Source organism: Schistocerca cancellata, chromosome 5 (genome assembly GCF_023864275.1).
Source record: "Schistocerca cancellata isolate TAMUIC-IGC-003103 chromosome 5, iqSchCanc2.1, whole genome shotgun sequence".
In the NCBI taxonomy this organism is placed as follows: Eukaryota; Metazoa; Arthropoda; class Insecta; order Orthoptera; family Acrididae; genus Schistocerca; species Schistocerca cancellata.
The window spans coordinates 275,054,646-275,076,434 of record NC_064630.1 but is presented as its reverse complement, the minus strand read 5'-3'; the positions used below and the strand labels follow the sequence as shown (position 1 = coordinate 275,076,434).

Below are 21,789 nucleotides of genomic sequence, written 5' to 3'. Positions count from 1 at the left end.
CATTTTAATTTATTACTTATTTCCTATTAACAATGCAACACATTCTGCAGACAGTATCTGCATATAGCACTGAATGTACCTGCAAAATTGTATCATTTTTTGACACACAGTTCAGGCGATATGACGTCATAAACACTGAGATGTGTGAACAACTAGCTTTGCATAAAATGGAGAGAAAGTTACTCACCCAATACTCATCAAGTGTTTGAAACAAGAGCACTTGGTGATTTCCAACAGACTTCAAACATAATTTCAGATCTTTTCTCACTTACATGTTTAAAAAATTAACTCATTTTAAAGTAGGTGTTTGAAGCTGTTTTATGCATAGGAGTTTGACTCTTGCCTCAAACAATCATATCATATCAAAAATAAAAATAAAGGTTGATGGCCATCAACAAATAAAAATGTCACAGTAAAAGCAGCAGAACTGGTAACTAATATTGAGACAGCAGAGCTTCTGTGAATCTTACAAAGTAAGAGATACCAGTAAAGGTGAAGCTGAGTGGGAAAGTCATGAGCCATGCCTGGATAACTCAGTAAGTGAGAGTATTGCCCTTGAAAGGCTAAGCCCTGGGTTTGAATCCATGACCAGCATACATTTTTAATCTACCAAGTGGCAAAGTAAAAAGTTCATACCAAAAACCAAATTTGTAGCTTTGAAAGCTAACATCTGTTCACAGATTGTTGTTGCCAGTTCACATGCCAGAAGTCAGTGAATAAGTTTCTTATCTCACTGCCATGATATAATGCAATGATGATCACTTACCTTTGACTTCAATTATGTGTGGTTTTTCTCCAGGTGCGTGTGTTCGAGACATTATAGTCACTGCCGAAACATGGGTAAGTGAACGTACAGTTGCAGCACACATCCAAGGTGCACCAATTAATCCACAAAAGGTGTTTGATAAACAAACAAGAAGAATATCTAAGTGAAAACCAGAACCTTTCTTCAATTTACGGTCCTTCTTATCTATTATGAGCCTGTAATAAAATGACAATCAATAATTCTTTTCTTGTATAACTGAAGTTTGTAGTTTTTGTTTATGATAAAATTTTTGCTCTGTATTTCAAAAAGCTTTATAGGTAACATGAAATACATTTATAAAATTATAAGACAATATTGCTTGCCAGTACTTACCTTTGGGAGGTGAATTATTCAGTACTGTCAACGGACACATGAAACAACACTGCTGTGCAAAACGTACAGATGAAAGTAACTTTTTCATGATTTGTCACTGCCAAGTAAGATAGCTTGATGGAACTTGGACCATATATAGAAAGAACTGCTACTGTGTAGTACAGAAGGTAAGTGAAAGAATATGTAATGAAGCAAGCAGAAATTATGCTTTTATTCAGTCACCTGGACATTACAAAAGGTACGAGATGGGTCTCACTAGAGTGTGTTATCACCAAGTATAGCAAAGATAGCAAAGCATGCTCTTCAACATGCTTCCATGCAGCCACAAGGTTAATATGAAATTTTTCTGGTATGGCATTCCATTCCTCCACTAGCACAATTGACAGCTGCTGGATGATCGTAGGTGCATGTGAATGTGCTACGATATATCTCCCCAACATATCCTCAAAGAGATTTAAGTTTGGTGGGGGAGGGGGTGAGGGGGAGGGGGGAGAGGCAGACCAGTCCATTCGCCAGATATCCTCTTGTTCCAAGAGCTCTCCCATCTGCTCTGTTCAATACAGTCATGCACTGTCATCCATAAAGGTGAAGTCAGAGGTGAATGCACTCATGAAAAATGCAGATTATAGCATCGCAATAACACAGACTGGTGAGTGTAATGTGCTACTGTGTTCAAAGATGCAGTAAAAATTACATATTACCACCACTCACCATATGAGGATACATCCAGCAATGTCAAATGTGACTGCATTAGTGGTCCAGGGTTATGGTGCAGCAAGGCATAGTATCGCATGGGTATACTGACCTTTCAGCCTTTGATCACAGCAGCACGCCACACTCACCAATCAACATTATTGTCATTTTGCACTTCATCCTCACATGATTCTTAACAAGAGTGCGTTCAGCTCTGACTTCAATTTTATGGACAACAATGTGCGACCACATCAAACAGCACGGATGAAGGAACTCTTGAAATGTGAGGATATTCAGTCAATGGACTGCCCTGCCTGTTCACCTGACTTACATCTTATCAAGCACATGTGCAATGCATTGGCAAGACATACTGCAGCAGGCCAAATACATCAAAGACCATCCAGCAGTTGTCAACCACACTAGTGGAGGAATGGAATGAAGAACTCCTTAACAACATTGTGGCCTGCATGGGAGCACATTACACAGCCCACATTTGGTGATCACATACCCTAGTCAGACAAAATGTCCAAGGGGTAATCCTGAATCATGCGACTTCAGTGTAATTATTGTCTTTGAAAAGTCACACCTGTTTATCTCATTGTGTATTTCTTTCAGTTACCTTCTGTACTATGCTGTAGCAGTTCACTTGAGCAATGTTCCTTGACCATGACATCATGCAAAAGTTACAAGTTTCGCACAGCAAAATTCATGACACTATCCTAGTTTTTGGAATGTTAGTTACTTCCTGAGGAATGGGGTAGGGATAGCTTGGGGAGTACTGAAAAGGATGAGAGGAATCTGCCTATTGCTTACTGGGGTCACTCTCATCCTGGGGTCTGAGGACCTGTACCATCTTTTGAACCTTCCACATCCTATTCCTCTCCTCCCTTTTTGGCAGTCATAGATATTACACTTTCTGAAGGTAAAAACTGACCAGCAATACTGTCACAAATCTTATGGTTTTCGTAAGTAAATTTTCATCCTTTTGATACTAAAAACGTATCTGAAATGTAAATTCTTTGATCTTTATACTATCTATGTGAAACTTTTCATTAGCTCTTATTAAATTATTAATCTGTATAATGAGCAGTTATCCATACTGTCAGCTACATATATGTTAACCTCCAATTAACACAATGGAAAGCCCAGGATGGAATAACAACAATATGGAAAGGATAGATTGCTACTCACTACATAGTAGAGATTTCTGCTAGAATATCTATTTCAGAAGGACGTTGTCAAACAACACAAATATTTTAGCACTCTTTTTCATTGTGTCTGTCTGCAACTCAATGCCCTCTCTACATGGTGAGTAGCAATCTATCCTTTCCATAGGTTAACATTCAGATATGTGTTAAATTGCAAAAACATCTGCAGTAATTAACTTGCTTACAAATAGCATATTGTGGAATGAAAATGTATGATTACCCAACAACTGCTGAATCAAATATAATACACTACACTGCCAAATTCACATAAAAACATACTAAACAATAATTTTTATACCAAGAGGTCATTGTGGCTAGGAGGTGGGATAAAAAAAATTTAGTTGTTAGAATTTTCCATGGATGATGTTCACAATATATTCTTATGGCGCTGAATTCTTCAACTGATTTACACTTTTTTCAGTGAATGCATGAAACATAATGCTCTCTCTCTCTCTCACACACACACACCTCCATCTCTAACAATCTTGTCACAGGATGATATATTTTAATTTGCTCTCCTTTTAATCCACACAATCAATGAACCAGGCAAAACAGGCAAAAGGTTTTTAATAAATTACTAAGCTCAATTAAGCTTCACATATGAAATATTCACAGCAGCCTTACCTTTTTGATTAAGAAATGTTGAGACTATGCACAACACTTTTAAAGAGAAAGGGGCGGGGTGGGGTGGGGGTTGGGGAGGGAGGGGGGAGGGGTGAGAGGTGAGAGAGAGAGAGAGAGAGAGAGAGAGAGAGAGAGAGAGAGAGAGGGAGGGAGGGAGGGAGGGAGGGAGGGAGGAGGAGGAGGAAAAGGAGGAGGAGAAGAAGAAGAAGAAGAAGAAGAAGAAGAAGATGAAGAAAGACTGTACACAAATCTGGCACAGTGTTACATAATGAGTTCTCTCTATTATGACATATTTAATTCAGTTTTATGGAAAAATATCCTAGACAATTACAGTATTTAATTACTTAACAGTGAGTGACTGTGGTTCATGGTGTGGGTTCCTGTTGTCATGTCCTAGTTCATGAACCACGGGCAATGTATGAGTGGCCAAGTAAGTGGTCCCGGCAGTCGGGATACCAGTTACTTTGGAATAAGGCTGGGCATCTCTGACATATTCTGAGTCGTGGTCACCTTTGTGCTCATACGGCAAAGACTACCAAATCCACCGGTTAGTCCCTCAACCGTTAGGGGGAAAACTCAATGGGACTCGGGGCAAGTAAGGCTAGCAACCTGCTTCCCTGGTACTTTAAATATGATGCTGGCAACAATCAGAGCAAAATGCCTCGGACCTCTGGACGTGACTGAGTCCCACCTCTAACTGACAAACCAGGGACTCCTAAGATATGACTTGGCAAACAAATGGTAATGAGATGGGGAGCTATTAATATCAATGGGGGCTACTCTGGGAAGAAAGTAGAACTGGCAGAGGCTGCAAGTAAGATAGGGCTGGACGTTTTAGCTGTTAGTGACATTCGGGTAAGGGGTGAGGAAGAAGAGGAAGTGGGAGAATACAAGGTCTACCTGTCAGGAGTCAAAGCAGGAATAGCACAATGGGGTGTAGGGCTTTACATCAGGAAAGAAATGGAACCCAGCATAGTTGCAATAAGGTATGTAAACGAACGACTGATGTGGGTAGATTTGACAGTGTCTAGCAAGAAAATTAGGATTCTGTCAGTATATTCGCATTGTGAAGGGACAGATCAAGATAAGATGGATAGTTTTTATGATGCACTCAGTGATGTAGTTGTTAGAGTAAAGGACAAGGACAGTGTTGCTCATGGGTGATTTTAATGCCAGGATTGGAAATCGAACAGAAGGGTATGAAAAGGTTATGGGTAAATTTGGAGAGGATATGGAGGCCAACAGGAACAGGAAATAACTCTTGGATTTCTGTGCCAGTATGGGCTTAGTAATCACAAACTCCTTTTTTAAACATAAGAACATTCACTGGTATACTTGGGAAGGCAGGGGAACCAGATCTATCATTGACTATATAATAATAGATCAGGAATTCAGGAAGGCTGTGAGGACACACGTGTATTCAGGGGATTCTTTGATGACACTGATCATTATTTAATCTGCAGTGAAATTGGTACCGTGAGGCTGAAAGTGCAGGAGGTCAGGTCCATATGTAGGAGGATAAGAGTGGAGAAACTTCAGGATAAGGAAATCAGGCACAAGTACGTCACAGTGATCTCAGATGGGTACCAGTTAGTTGAATGTAGTCAATTACAGTCATTAGAAAAGGAATGGACAAGGTACAGGGACACAGTACTAGAAGTGGCTAAAGAATGTATTGGAACAGTAGTGTGTTAAGGTAGAATGAAGCAAACAGCTTGGTGGAATAACACAGTCAAGGCAGCCTGTAAAAGGAAAAAGAAGGCGTATCAAAAATGGCTACATACTAGAACTCAGGTAGACAGAGAAAGTTATGTTGAAGAAAGAAACAAAGCCAAACAGATAATTGCAGCATCTAAGAAGAAATCTTGGGAAGACTTTGGAAACAGGTTGGAGACTTTGGGTCAAGCTGCTGGAAAACCATTCTGGAGTGTAATTAGCAGTCTTCGGAAGGGAGGTAAGAAGGAAATGACAAGTGTTTTGGACAGGTCAGGAAAACTGTGGGTGAATCCTGTGGATTCCTTGGGCAGATGGAGGTAATATTTTGAAGAGCTGCTCAATGCAGGTGAAAATACAATCAGTAATGTTTCAGATTTCGATGTACAATGGGATAGGAATGATGATGGAAATAGGATCACATTTGAGGAAGTGGAGAAAATGGTCAATAGATTGCAGTGCAACAAAGCAGCTGGGGTGGATGAAATTAAGTCGGAACTCATCAAATAAAGTGGAATGTCAGGTCTTAAATGGCTACACAGGATAATTGAAATGGCCTGGGAGTCGGGACAGGTTCCTTCAGACTGGACAAAAGCAGTAATCACACCAATCTTTAAACATGGAAACAGAAAATATTGTAACAACTACAGAGGTATCTCTTTAATCAGTGTTGTGGGTAAAATCTTCTCAGGTATTGTTGAAAGGAAAGTGCGAGTATTAGTTGAGGACCAATTGGATGAAAATCAGTGTGGGTTTAGGCCCCTTAGAGGTTTTCAGGACCAGATCTTTAGCTTATGGCAAATAATGGAGAAGTGTTATGAGTGGAACAGGGAATTGTATCGATGCTTTATAGATCTAGAAAAGGCATATGACCAGGTTCCTAGGAGGAAGTTATTGTCTTTTCTATGAGATTATGTAATAGGAGGCAAACTTTTGCAAGCAATTAAAGGTCTTTACATGGATAGTCAGGCAGCAGTTAGAGTTGATGGTAAATTGAGTTCATGGTTCAGAGTAGTTTCAGGGGTAAGACAAGGCTGCAACCTGTCTCCACTGTTGTTCATATTATTTATGGATCATATGTTGAAAACAATAGACTGGCTTGATGGGTTGGTTGGTTGTTTCGGGGAAGGAGACCAGACAGTGAGGTCATCGGTCTCATCGGATTAGGGAAGGACGGGGAAGGAAGTCGGCCGCGCCCTTTGAAAGGAACCATCCCGGCATTTGCCTGGAGCGATTTAGGGAAATCACGGAAAACCTAAATCAGGATGGCCGGACGCAGGATTGAACCGTCGTCCTCCCGAATGCGAGTCCAGTGTCTAACCACTGCGCCACCTCGCTCGGTGCGGCTTGATGGGATTAAGGTATGTGAACACAAAATAAGCAGTCTTGCATATGCGAATGACTTAGTTGTGATGGCAGATTCGATTGCAAGTTTGCAAAGTAATATTTCAGAGCTAGATCAGAAATGTAAGGACTATGGTATGAAGATTAGCATCTCCAAAACGAAAGGAATGTCAGTGGGAAAGAGATATAAATGGACTGATTGCCAAATAGGAGGAACAAAGTTAGAACAGGTGGGCAGTTTCAAGTACTTAGGATGCATATTCTCACAGGATGGCAACATAGTGAAAGAACTGGAAGCGAGGTGTAGCAAAGGTAATGCAGTGAGCGCTCAGCTACGATCTACTCTCTTCTGCAAGAAGGAAGTCAGTACCAAGATCAAGTTATCTGTGCACCATTCAATCTTTCGACCAACTTTGTTGTATGGGAGGGAAAGCTGGGTGGAGTCAGGTTATCTTATCAATAAGGTTGAGGTTACGGATTTGAAAGTAGCTAGGATGATTGCAGGTACTAGTAGATGGGAACAATGGCAGGAGGGTATCCACAATGACCAAATCAAAGAAAAACTGGGAATGAACTCTATAGATGTAGCAGTCAGGGTGAACAGGCTTAGATGGTGGGGTCATGTTACATGCATGGGAGAAGCAAGGTTACCCAAGAGACTCATGGGTTCAGCAGTCATTGGCCTAACATCAGAAGAGGCACCAATGTTAGCACTGAATAGGGGATCATGGAGGAATTTTCTAAGGGGGACTATGCTCCGGACTGAACACTGAAAGGCATAATCAGTCTTAAATGATGATGATGATGATGATGAGTGAGTGACTACATTAAGCAGGATGATCTCCACCTGCCAAACATCTGTGAAGTGCACTGTGGCCTCAACCCCAAAGACTTCTGCGGTGCCACAGAAATCATCTTTACCACTGCCATCCAGGTCAGCATTTGCTGGACACTCTGGTCGCATGTTAACTCCTGCAACTTCCTGTGAGCCTTGTCCTGCCCCAGCCTTCAACAGTACTTAGTAATTCAAGCAACATAGTCCAGGGACATAATTATGACTGGGGAGAACTCATGTATGGGATTCTCCAAGGATCAATCTTAGGTCCACTACTGTTCCTCATACACCATGTGATCAAAAGTAGCTGGACACCTGGCTGAAAATGAATTACAAGTTCGCGGCGCCCTCCATTGGTAATACTGGAATTCAATATGGTGTTGGCCCACTCTTAGCCTTGATGACAGCTTCCACTCTTGCAGGCGTATGTTCAATTAGGTGCTGGAAGGTTTCTTGGGGAATGGCAACCCAACTTCCATGGACTGCTCCACTGAGGAGAGGTATCGATGTCAATCGGTGAGGCCTAGCACGAAGTCGGTGTTCCGAAACATCCCAAAGGTGTTCTATAGGATTCAGGTCAGGACTCTGTGCAGCCCAGTCCATTACAGGGATGTTATCGTGGTGGAACTACTCCGCCTCAGGCCATGCATTATGAACAGGTGCCCGATCATACTGAAAGATGCAACTGCCATTCCCGAACTGCTCTTCAACAGTGGGAAGCAATAAGGTGCTTAAAACATCAGTGTAGGCCTCTTCTGTGATAGTGCCACATAAAACAATAAGGGGGTGCAAGCCCAACCACACCATAACACCACTGCCTCCAAATTTTACTGTTGGCACTACACATGCTGGCAAATGACATACACCGGGCATTCGCCATACCCACACCCTGCCATCGGATCACCACATTGTATACTGTGATTAGTCATTCCACACAACGTGTTTGCACTGTTCAATAGTCCAATGTTTACACTCCTTACGCCAAGTGAGGCATTGTTTGGCATTTACCGGCGTGATGTGTCACTTATGAGCAGCCGCTCAACCATGAAACCCAAGTTTTCTCACCTCCCACCTAACTGTCACGGTACTTGCAGTGGATCCTGATGCAGTTTGGAATTCCTGTGTGATGGTCTGGATAGATGTCTGCTTATTACACATTACGACCCTCTTCAATTGTCGGCGGTCTCTGTCAGTCAGCAGATGAGTTCGGCCTGTACGCTTTTATGCTGTACATGTCCCTTCACGTTTCCACTTCGCTATCACATCGGAAACAGTGGACCTAGGGATGTTTAGGAATGTGGAAATCTCATGTACAGATGTATGACACAAGTGACACCCAATCACCTGACCACGTTTGAAGTCCGTGAGTTCCATGGAGTGCCCCATTCTGCTCTCTCATGATGTCTGGCAGAAATTTCAAAATTTTTAGGGGTTCATATTGATGAGAATTTAAATATAAAAAAAAACACATTTTGGAACTCCTAAAACAACTTAGCTCAGCTACATCTGATCATCTTGCAGACATCTGTTTAGGAGTTGGGTTTTCTGACTACTGCTTCACAACATATTTTTCCCAAATAAAGTATGTTTTAAATAATCCACTGCAGTTCAAAAGTAACAATGAGGTACATAATTACAATATCAGAAAGAAAAATGGCATGCATTACTCCATATTATGGCTGCTTTAGCATAAAAAGGGGCGCACAATGCTGGAACAAAAATTTTTAATCCCTTAACCACTGATATAAAATGTCTGACAGACAGCAAAGTAAAATTTAATAACAAATTGAGAAAGTAAAATTTGATAACAAACTGAGAAAGTTTCTCCTTGACTCCTCCTATTCTGTACAAGAATTTCTAACTCACATCTGTATATCCCCTTGTTGGGGAGGGGGGCGAGGGGGGGGGGGGGGGGGGGGGGAATTCTAGAGACAACACTCGTATTTCCACCGTCTTGCGTCTTGAACATGTATTTTTTTTAAAGATGACTGTTTGAAAGTGGAACTTTGTCTACTGCACCACAATCATGTGTGTGTACAACTGGCGTGAATCGGACAGTTGACTGGCTTGGGCAGGGAGTTGCAGCGCTCACCTCAGAAGTCAGAAGTTACACACCCAGCACAAAGAGCAAATGCAACATACTCCACGATGGTGCTATGTCAGTCATCATTGAGAACAGTTGAATGTTGTTAAAGAAAAGGAAAGATACTTACTTATTCACTTACTTTCGTGAGGTCCAGATGGTGGACTTGCTAGAGCTTTCTAGATTGTATTTGTTATTAAGTTTGTAAGAGTATCTGTCGGACTGGTAATTGTTGGGCTTACAAAAAATGAATCATTTATATGGTGTCTTCTGAGAAGATGTTCAGAATGTAGCCATGTCTACAGCTTAATTTACCATGTGAATGTAAAATGACCCTCTCCACATTATTATGATCGATTGTGCAAAATGATCCAGGGAACATGTAAATAACTAACAGCAGCACCTATGAGCTTTGATGCACTGCCCCTTGAGCCTCCCAATGGTGTTTACATCAGAATATGTTCCATCCCCATTTCTCTCCACTGGTGGTTGCTACTGGGGAAAGGGGCAGGATGTAGTGGCACTAGCCAACATTGCTATGGAAACTGAGTGGCTGGTCCAACATTGCAGTTAACTACTGTAGCACTGCTACCCATATGGGAGCTCCCTCTGACAAGACCACACCAAAACTCCTACATATAAGCCAGCCCAGGAACCGTATGAGTTTGTTGTAAGGCAATTTGTGAAGTGTGCACCAATTGGCATCTATGTTTTATTGGCAGAACTCAGATACTGCTTGAAATGGACCTAGACTGGATTGTTTACTTCAATACATTTTCAAGTACTGCTCTAATAGTTTTCTTTAACAGATCACAAACTGTCTAATAAATCTTGGAGAGTCCCCAACAGTTCAGTGTATAACTCACATTTACAAAACATACAGTTCAGGGATGCAGTGTTTTCATCTGCTCATGACAGGAACTGGTAACTGCTGGGCAAACTTAAGCATTTTTGTTTTATTGTAACAACAATAGGGAAAGGATAGACTGCTACTCACCACAGAGGAGGTGTTAAATTGCAGACAGGCGTAACGATAAAGACTGCTAGAAATATTCAGCTTCCAGATAAAGTTCTCCTTCAGAAGTGGAAAACTCTCACACAGTCACACAAGCACAACTCACACACATGGTCACTGTTGTGGTCTAATTTCAACTGTTTCTGACATTAGCAGCAATCTTGCTGAGGTGGGTAGTAGGCTTATTTACAGTAAAAGTGTGGTGTGGGGAGGAATAAGTGTATGGTAAGGTTGGGGGAAGATGCTTGAATTGGCTGTGAGATTGAGCAGCGACATGGTAGGGACAGAACAGTGTTGCTAAATGCAGCATTGGTAGTCAGAGCTGGTTGGGGGGAGTGGATAGCACAGGAATGAGAAGAGGAAAGGACTATGCATGTTTGTCAGTGGGACAGAAGGCATGTGAATGATTGGAATAGGAGTAGGGAAAGTGACAGGCAGATGGATGACAGGGACTAGCAAAGATTGATGCCAGGGGTGCTTACAGGAACAAAGGGAATGTTGTAGGGACGGTTCTTCATGTTGGATACAGCAAGTGATATAATTTGTACGTATCTGTCAGATGACGGAAAGATCAAATGGCTCATTGGATGTATCATGTGATCCTTGGTTTTTCCACCCAAATTCATCTTCAGTTGAGCTACCATGATGGTGATTATAGCTGATGTCAAGGTCATGCCATTAACATATACATTACGTATGTACAGTTGAACCATGTACCACCTGAGAATGGGCAGGACTTAAAACTACTGTGAAATAAGTAAAGAAGCTGCACAATTCTGATGACATTATGATATTAACATTTTCAGTTTTTGGGGAAAACACTGAAAGCCTGGCCCTCTTATGTTGCCAGGGATGCAGTTACTGTTGCTTAAGATGTTGTTACTCCTTACAACATCATTCTGCAGAGTGACTGGAATTACTGCAATGTGATTATTGTTGAAAACCAACCTTCTAGGAACTCACTTCAACTGCAACTGTGAAGCTAGAAGACACCACCATAGCTTTAGCCACAGTCAACTTTCTCAATACAGACAGCAATTTCTCTTATTTGCCTTGACGCTGTGACAGTTAAATTCCTGATGATGAGCAAGTACTAATATCTTTGAACAAAGGTCTTGGAAAGGCTGGACTGTGATTTCTGCTGTGACTTCTGTTTAAACAGTAATCTCTGGCTGCATATTACCCTGTCTTCCATCTTTAAGCTCTGAGGTTTTCAAATCTCATCTGATGCAGTCCCCAACAATCACTCTTTCCTTCTCATCCTGTGCAGTGTCTCCCCTGACCCATGGTTCTGGGTGACTTTCCCAAAATCCCTTTTTCTAGACCTCTCCAATCCTTTTCCTTCACCCCTCTTCCTTCCCTTTCAACCTTTCTGCATGAAGAAGGAGCCACTGGCTCCAAAAGCTTGCCATTTACAACCATTTCCTTCACCCCTCTTCCTTCCCTTTCAACCTTTCTGCACGAAGAAGGAGCCACTGGCTCCAAAAGCTTGCCATTTACAACCGTCTTTTATGTGTGTGTTCTGCTGCCGCTTGATGAGTAGATTTTTATCTATCCAGTTAAATTATTTTGTCAATAATTGATTTTTTTGTTGTTATACTACTTTTACTGTCTAATTTCCTAATCTAAGCATCACCTGATTTAATCTGACTACAGTCCATTACACCTACTTTACTGTTGCTAATATTCATCTTATACCGCCCTTTCAAGATGCTGTCCATTCAGTTCAAAATCCTTTACTATCTCTACTATCTCTGACAGAATTATATTGTCATCAGAAAATTTCAAAGTTTTCTTCTCCCTGTTTCTCCTAATTTTTTTCTGGCTTCATTTACTGCTTGCTCAGTGTACCAACTGGAAAACTTTGGGGATAGGCTACAACACTGTCTCAAACCTGTATCAACCACCACTTCCCTTTCATGACCTTGAATTCTGTATAAATGCCATCTGGTTTCTACACAATACCAAATAACTTTTCACTCTCTGTATTTTAGCCCTAACTTTCAAAATTTCAGAGAGTTATTCCAGTGAACATCACTGAAAACTATCACCAAGTGTACAAGTGCTATAAATGTAAGTTTGCCTTTCCTTAACTACCTTCTTCTAAGATAAATCATAGGGCTAGTACTGCCTTGTATGTTCCAACATTTCTCTGGAACCCAACTGATCCCCCAGAGAAGAGCTTCTACCTGTTTTTCTTCTGTAAATAATTTGTGCCACTATTTTTCAACCATGACTAATCAAACTGTTAGTTCAATAATATTCACACATGTCAGCACCCGCTTTCTTTGGAAGTGGAGTTTCTACATTCTTCTTGGAGTCTGAGGGTATTTCCCTTCTCTCATGCATCTTGCAGACCACAAGGAATAGTTTAATCATGGTTGGCTCTCCCAACGATATCAGCAGTTCTGAGGGAATGTCTTCTATTGCACAGGGCTTGTTTTGACCAGGGTCTTTCAGTTCTATGTAAAATTCCTCTTGCAGTCTCATATCCCCCATCTTATCTTCATCTACTTCCTCATCACTCTGTACAATACTGCCTTCAAGTTAATTTCCCTTGTATAACTGCTCTACACACTCCTTCCACCTTTCAGTTTTCCCTTGTTTGCTTAGTACTGATTTTCCACCTGAGCCCTTGATATTCATACAGCTGTGTCTTTTCCTGTAGGTGACATCTATGTTTTCTTTATTCCTACATGTACCTATAGACATACATTTGTGTTCTAGCAGTTCCTGCTTAGCCGTTTTGCACTTCCTGTCAATCGCATTTTTGGAAGTTTATATACCCTTGGTCCCAGCAGAGGTTCGAGTCCTCCCTCGGGCATGGGTGTGTGTGTTTGTCCTTAGGATAATTTAGGTTAAGTAGTGTGTAAGCTTAGGGACTGATGACCTTAGCAGTTAAGTCCCATAAGATTTCACACAAATTTGAACATTTTTTTGTATACCCTTTTTCCTGCTTCATACACTGTATTTTTATTTTTTCTCCTTTCAGAAATAAAATTCAATATCCCCTGCAATATTGAAGGATTTCTACTACATCTAATCTTTTTACATTTTTCATCCCCATTGTCTTTACTATTTCATCTCTCAAAGCTACCCAATTGTCTTCTACTGTATCCTTTCCCCTGTTTCAGTCAATTATTGTCTAATGTTCACTTTGAAATTTTGACAACCTTTGGTTGTTCCAACTTATTCAGGTCCCATCTCCTTGATTTCCTACCTTTTCGCAAATTTTTCATTTTAATGAACCGTTCTTAACCAACAAATGTGGTCGACTCCACTTCTGCCCCTGGAAGTGTCTTACAGTTTAAAACCTAGTTCTAAGATCTCTGACTTATCAGTATACAATCAATCTGAAATCTCCCAATGTCTCCATGTCTCTAATGTGAACAGGCTCCTTTTGTGAATGTTAAACTAAGTGTTAGCAATGATTAAATTGTGCTCTGTGCAAAACTCTACCTGGTAGAGTTTCCCCCAGTTCACATTCTCTTACTATTTTTCCTTCCCTTTCTCTTCATACTACAGAAATCCAGTCACCTACCACAATTAAATTTTAATCTCCTTTTTCTGAATAATTTATTTTTATTTATTTCATCATACATTCTTTCAATCTCTTTATCAACTGCAAAGTTAATTAGCACATAAACTTGTACTATTGTGGTGGGTGTTGGCTTTGTGTCTATCTTGGCTACGATAATGCATTCGCTATGCTGCTCCCACATTCCTATTTTTACAATTATTATTAGATTTTTATTTGATTTTGTATTTATAACCCTGCACTTACCTGACCAGAAGCCTGTAATATTGCTGCCAAACTTCACTGATCCCCATATATCTAACTTCAAACTATCCAATTTCCTTTTTAAATTTTTGAACTTACCCACCCCATTAAGGGATCTAACATTCGATGCTCCTGTCTATAGGATGCCCATTTTGTTTTTCTGAATAACAACATCCTCCTGAGAAGTCCCCACCTGGAAATCTGAATGGAGGATTGCTTTGCCTCAGGAATATTTTAACCAAGAGGATACATACACACATCTCCAGTGATCACAGGCCTTACAGACCATGCACTGCTTCCATAAACAATCTTCATTCCTTCCTGTTTTGTACTCGGTTCCTCCCGGTGTCTCCAGTACCCAGGGCTACCAGGTATTTTGTCAGATCATTCAACGAGCATTACCCTGGTTGTCCTATGGGCCTCTGATGTTTGGTTCCTCTCAATGAATATCTTGGAAAGAATAGCAAGGGGAATGAAATGCGTTTATTCCTTCAGGGAGACGCTCAGCTCAAAATTAGCAAATACTAAGATGAGAATTTGTAGCTGCGATACACCCAGCAGTCATGTATGAGCATGACTAAATGAGAAAAGGAAAAATCATTAATAGTTGAAAGAAGAGTAATGAGGAAGTTATGGGGACCAATCTTACATAAAGGAAAATGGAGGAGGAGGAGGAGGAGGAAGAACGAAGAAGTCTACCTCTTGATACAACAACCAACAATCTTACAGAAGACGAAGAGCAAAAGAATTCTAGGGGCAGTTCATGTAGCCAGTATTCCAAAAGAAAGATAGTTGAACAAAACATTTGAGGGGAAACCCAAGAGGATGCAGTCATTATTTAACCATACTACAGAGCAGCATGTCCATGAGAAAAGTAAGAGCTGTAGTTCCCCCTTTCTTTCAATCATCCGGACTGTTGCCCCTGCAACTACTGAAAAGAATGCTGCTGATCATGTCTATCTGTACCAACAGTACAGCTATATGTATCACTGAGGTACACAAGCTAATGTCTGTGGTTTATGGAGCATTTCCTTATAGTCACATAATTGTTTAAGAATCCATTTTGCCCACAATTGCAACTTGTGTACCATCAGGTGTCAAGCTCAGCCTTTCATTAATGGTATGTTTTACTCAATAAAACTGATCACAAACCACATCCTGCTCATATTATCTGTTCCATGGCGAACTCTTCCAGCATCTAGTATTATCTACACTGCAGTGTATCTTACAGCACCCCTTCTCCCCTCTGGCCTTTCCTATGGGTTTAGCAAGCAACAGAATGTTCTTGTTTAGTTTATTATAAATTTTCATTTCATATATTGCAAGCTGAAAATACAATTTCAATCAAGGAGTATGATGCATATCTTGTGTTACATGAATGATCAAGTTTTTGACAATGTTGACTGGAATACTCTCTTTCACATTCAAACTGTTGTAGGGATAAAATACATACAAAAACAGTGAATTAGATTAGGAAATGAAGACACTTAAAGTAGAAGATGAGTTTTGCTATTTGGGAGGCAAAATATTTGATGATAGTCAAAGTAGGGAGGATATAAAATGTACACTGGCAATGGTAACAAAAGCATTTGTCAAGAAGAGAAATCTATTAACATCGAGTATAGACTTAAGCATCAGGTAGTCTTTCTTGAAAGTATTTGTATCGAGTGCAGCCATGTATGGAAGTGAAACATTGATGATAAACAATTTAGACAAAAAGAGAATACTAGCTTTTGAGATGTGGTGCTACAGAAGAATGCTGAAGATTAAATGGGATGATCACATAACTAATAATGAGGAGGTACTGAATAGAATTGCGTAGAAGAGAAATTTGTGGTACAACCTGACTGAAAGAAGGGATCGGTTGGTAGGACACATTCTGAGGCATCAGGGGATCACCAATTTAGTACTGGAGGGAAGTGGGGGAGGGGGTAAAAATCATAGAGGACGAACAAGAGATGAATACAGTAAGCAAATTCAGAAGGTATGTAGGTTGCTGTAGTTATTCAGAAATGAAGAAGCTTGCACAGGATAGGGTAGCATGGAGAGCTACATCAAACCAGTCTTTGCACTGAATACCAACACAACAACGTGAATGATGAAAATTATTTTTCTTCAACAGTTGTGGTCTCCTGTATAAAAAGTTTATAATTTTATAGGTTATAAGGAGATTACAGTAAAAGACTATAATTTTTTACACAATACTCAACGTGATTTCCTTGGAAATTAAGTACTCATGTTTCTAATTATACTCTTCTGAAACTTTATTACATTACTTAGGGTTTCTAAAAACAACATTACTGCATCAAACAATTGAATTTAAATACAGTACATGATTTTTCATGTTTACTTGTTAATAGTGCTACATAATACTTGCACTGCTTATGTGAAGCTATTTTCTAGGTATTCAAAATGCGCACTTCGGTTAAAATTCTTACTCAGAATAAGTACTACACATTTTACAAAGTTTACTTACAGTACTTCTTTATTTTCCTTTTATTATATCTTTCAGTTTAATGGCATTATCTTTCTTATGAATGGGCTGATTTCTGTTCTCCTTCAATCAACTAGTGTCGCTCCCTCCACAAGAAATATATCATAATGGATAACAGATAATACAACAGATAATGCTAATGTATCCTCAGTCCAAAACCTAACATGAACCTACTGACCCTAAAGGCCCATCGATCTGTTCACAAATTTAAGTCACTTTTTAGCACCTGATGGATACATTTCAGTTTACTTCCTCCCTTCTCTGCATTCATATGATGTTTCAAGTAAGGACAAGGATTTCTTGTGTAACTATTACAAAAATGTAACAATATAGTGGAGGTGCTGAGGCACAACAAAAAGACTGTCACAAATAAAGCTTTCAGCCATTAATGCCTTCATCAAAAACAGACGACAGACACATATAAACACAAACACACACACACAAACACACACACAATCTCATGCAAATGTAACTCACACACAACTGCAGTCTCAGACAACTGAACCCACACTGTGAGCTGCAGCACCAGTGCATGATGGAAGTGGTGACTGGGAGTAACGAGAAGGTTGGGGTGGGGTGGGGGGGGGGGAGGGATAGTTTGTTGGGGGTGGTGGACAATGAAGTGCTGCAGGTTAGATGGAGAGCAGGGGAGAGGTGGTGATGGTGGTGGGGGAGTAGTGGAAAAGAAGAGAAGTAAAAAGACTGCGTGTGATGGTAAATGATGGCTGTGTAGTGCTGGAATGGAAACAGGGATGGGGCTGGATGAGTGAGGACAGTGACTAACGAAGGTTGAGGCCAGGAGGGTTACGGGAACATAGGATGTATTGCAGGGAAAGTTACCACCTGTGCAATTTAGAAAAGCTGGTGTTGGTGGGAAGGATCCATATGACACAGGCTGTGAATGAATCACTGAAATGAAGGATGTCATGTTTGGCAGCGTGTTCAGCAACTGGGTACTCCACTTGTTTCTTAGCCACAGTTTGGTTGTTATGTTCTATCCTGGATTTTCCATCATTTGATTATTACAAAAATATAGCTTTTTTCATCACCACCACAGGAGATTCTTTCAAGGTGCAATAATCTGCTCTATTAATTGTACTTGATCCATGTCCAATTAACAATGCTCAATCAGTCAAACAAGAGTAGAGCAAGCTACCTCCTGTTTTGACAAATTGTATGAAACTCATAAAACTGCAATGAACCACTTTAAAATCAATAGAGATAGTTTATCTTTCTGTTATAATATTTGGCGCAATATATGAGGGTTGAACCTTAAATAGTGGCAACTATTTATTCACAACCGATACAAAAGAGTTACATGTTTGCACCTGTTATTGTTCTTCAAAGCAGTCACCAGCACTGCGTAGAACCTGTTGCTAGTGATGTGGAAGCATAGTATACCGTTAGCAGAGGCTGTTCTGTTGATGGTGTGAATGGAGCAGTCTACTGCTTGTTGAATCTCCGTAACAGTTCTGAAGCGAATGCCACGAAGTAGTTCCTTCATCTTCGGAATCGAATCAAAGCCACAAGTACTTAAGTCGGGAAGTATGGTGAATGGTACAGTATGTCCCAGTCCCATCAACTGAACAGAGGTCCCAGTCCGATCGATCGAACAGAGCAGCCACAGCTTGCGCTGTATGCGGCCGCGCATTGTCGTGAAAAATGATGGGTGGGTTGTGCAGTAAGTGTCGCCAGTTCTTTCGCAAAGCTGGTCGCAGGTGATACTCCAAAAACGAACAATAATACTGTGCATTGACAGTCTGCCGTGGACGAACGTAATGCATTAGGATAACACCATCACAGCCGTACACGAGAATCACCATAACTTTAGACCGCTCCATTCGCACGATAACAGAACAGGCTCTGCTAATGGTATACTACGCCTTCCACATCGCTGGCAATGGGGTCTACACAATGCTGGTGACTACTCTGAAGCACAGTAACAGGTGCAAACATGTAACTCTTTTGTATCAGTTGTGAATGATTGCCACTATTTGAGTTCCAACCCTCGTATATCATAAAATTAAACACATGCTTGGAAGCTCTGAGATGAAGTTTCAATACTCTCCAGTCTCAATAGTATCACAAACTAGCAAACCTTTGGACTAGATAATGGAAAGTCCAGGTTGGTGGGGGAGGGGGGGGGGGGCAGTGAAGGAAAAAAAAATCTGTGGGTGCGGTGGCAGAGAGCTTGTGCACAATGGATGTGAAGGGATGTAAAATCCTATCTGCACAATTCAGGAAAGTTTGTGGTGGAGGGGAGGATCTAGATGTCTCAGGACGTGGAGCAGCCATTGAAATCAAGCATGCTATGTTCAGCTGCATTTTATGCCACCAGGTGGTCTACTCTGATCTTGGCCCCAGTTTGATGGTGACCATTCATCCTGGTGGACAGCTGGTTGGTAGTCATACCAATATAAAAAGTTGTGAAATGATTGCAGCACAGCTGGTATATGATGCAATGGCTGTCACAAATGCTTTGGCCTCTGTTGGGGTTGGATAACCCTAAGCCTCTGATAGGACTGGATTAGGAAGTTCTGGGTAGGTAGATTTGGCAGGTCTTGTACCTGGATCTTACACAAAGATATCATCCCTGTGGCTTGGAGATGGGATTGGAAGTGGCATGAGGATGGACTAGGATGTTTTGGAGGTTGTGTGGGTGATGGAGCACCACTTCAGGAGGTGTGGGAAGGATCATGTGTAGTATGTCCCCTTTAATACTCAAAGCCCAGACAAAGGATGTAGTTCAGTTGTTCTAGTCTGGGGTGGTGTTGAGTGATAAAGGGGGCACTCCTTTGTAGCTGGTTCTTGGAGTCGGTGGGAGGATTTGGGGTTAGTGGGGTATGGCATGGTAAATTTGTTTGTGGATAATATTGGGGGATAGTGTCTTTCTGTAAAGGTCTCTGTGAGATTCCCAGCATATTGGGCAAGGAAGGTCTTGTCACTGCAGATATGCTGTCCATGGGTGGCCAGGCTGTGACTTGCACACCAATCTGTTTATGAGCCATATACAGGAAATTTCAAAGTTTTAAACATGGCTCCAGCAGCAACTGTTAAAATCTTCACGGTAAATGGTGCAGCCAAACAGTTGCAGGATAAAGATTTATTGAAATCCTTGACCATGGTTTTGTTATATCTAAATATACCTCCATCAGAAGCAAAAATACACCTGAACAGGAAAACACTTTCATAGCAAAAAACTTAGCAACATACAAGCACAAAAAACATTGCAGTCACTTATTAAAATCACATCCTGCAGTGGAGATGCATAAAACAACCATGCTAAAGCACATCGTCGGTAGTCAAAAATAAAATATCACCTCCATCTGTACAGTATAATTATGAAGAGATGGTCGATGTGAACATGGCATGTTATCAGTACTCTGAACTAGTGTGAAGAGGGTGTGGAAGCACTAGGGCAGGCAGTTTCAACAAGAGGAGGCACTTGTGGTATGTGCGAGACACTCGCGCACATTAAAACCCAGCGATACATACTCATGCACGTCAAAATTTTAAAGGTTGTACTAATTCAAACCTTCTGTCTTAATAAATAAAACATATCAGAACCATTTAAAACATCTACATACAATAGGATTGTACCAGTAGCATTATATGGATGTGAAGCTATTACATTCAGGAAAAAAGATGAAGAAAAACTGTTGATATTTGAAGAAAAATACTAAGAAAAATATTTGGATCAATCTTCGATGAAAATGTCATGGAGTGGAGGGTAAGGAAAAATGAAGAACTACGGGAGCTGTACAAACATAGTACCATTGTGGAAATGTTAAAGAAGAGAAGACTGAACTGGGCTGGTCATGTAGCAAGGATGCCGGAGAACAGACTACCCAAAATAGCATCCACTAAGAAATTAGAAGCAAAGAGAAGAAGAGGAAGACCTCGAATTAGGTGGATGGAGAATATCCGGGAAGATGCAACTAGGATGGGCATCAACTCTGATTGGACAACAATTTCCCTGGATAGAAATAATTGGAAGAGGCTCGTAGAGCAGGTGTATGGTCGATAAGGCCTTAGCCACGTGTAAAGTAAAGTAAAGTACATACAATAGAAAATATGAACACCTATTGTTCAGGTGTATTTTTGCTTCTGATGAAGGTATATTCAGATATACCGAAACCGTGGTCAGGGATTTCAATAAATCTTTATCCTGAAACTGTTTGGCTGTTATCATTTACAGTGAATATACAGGAAACCTTCCTAGCCTCCCAAAAGTCCTGACCCCTCGTCTGGTTTAGGTTCATTGATGATACCTTCATGACCTGCACTCTGGACAAAGTCACCCTATCCTCATTCATTCACAACCTCAACACCTTCTCCCCCATTTGCTTCATGTGATTATCCTCAAGCCCAAAGTAAGTAACTTTAAATCTTTATGTAGATTATTCTTATTTCCAGTCTGATTCCATGAACTGATTTTTTGGTCTGAAGATGGCGCATATTACTTGTGAGAAAAATATTAAGGAATAATTATATTTGGAGGGAAAGGTCAGTATCCTAAATTCCTTGAATAGGCATCTATATGACGTTCTAAGTTCACATCACAAATAATTTGTAGTACATGGTTTTGGACTTGGAAAACTTTGGCTTACTTGACATTATGAAATAACAGTAAGTGAAGGTTTCCAGCATTGTGAGAACACAATGCCACAGTTTGGCTGAAAATGCAACATGATTTCATCAATAAAATTCGCTAATAAAGCCACCATTCCCATAAAGAATGCTAACTTTCTTATTTATGTCTGATAACACTGCATTCCAGTGGCAAGATTTGTTTAATAATTCTATGGTATGCTCTTTCCAACTGAATATATTATCAACTTGTAATCCTAAGAATTTAACA

General features: G+C 40.6%; 1 protein-coding gene across 2 annotated transcripts in view; it reads right to left on the bottom strand.

Moving 5' to 3' along the window:
* Positions 1 to 21,789, bottom strand: part of LOC126187587 (band 3 anion transport protein) — a 588,329-nt gene that overhangs the window by 37,734 nt on the left and 528,806 nt on the right. For both annotated transcript variants that reach the window (XM_049928766.1, XM_049928767.1), the window contains one exon: positions 767 to 981. In XM_049928766.1, the coding sequence (XP_049784723.1) occupies positions 767 to 981 (215 nt within the window). The remainder of the gene's footprint in view (positions 1 to 766; positions 982 to 21,789) is intronic.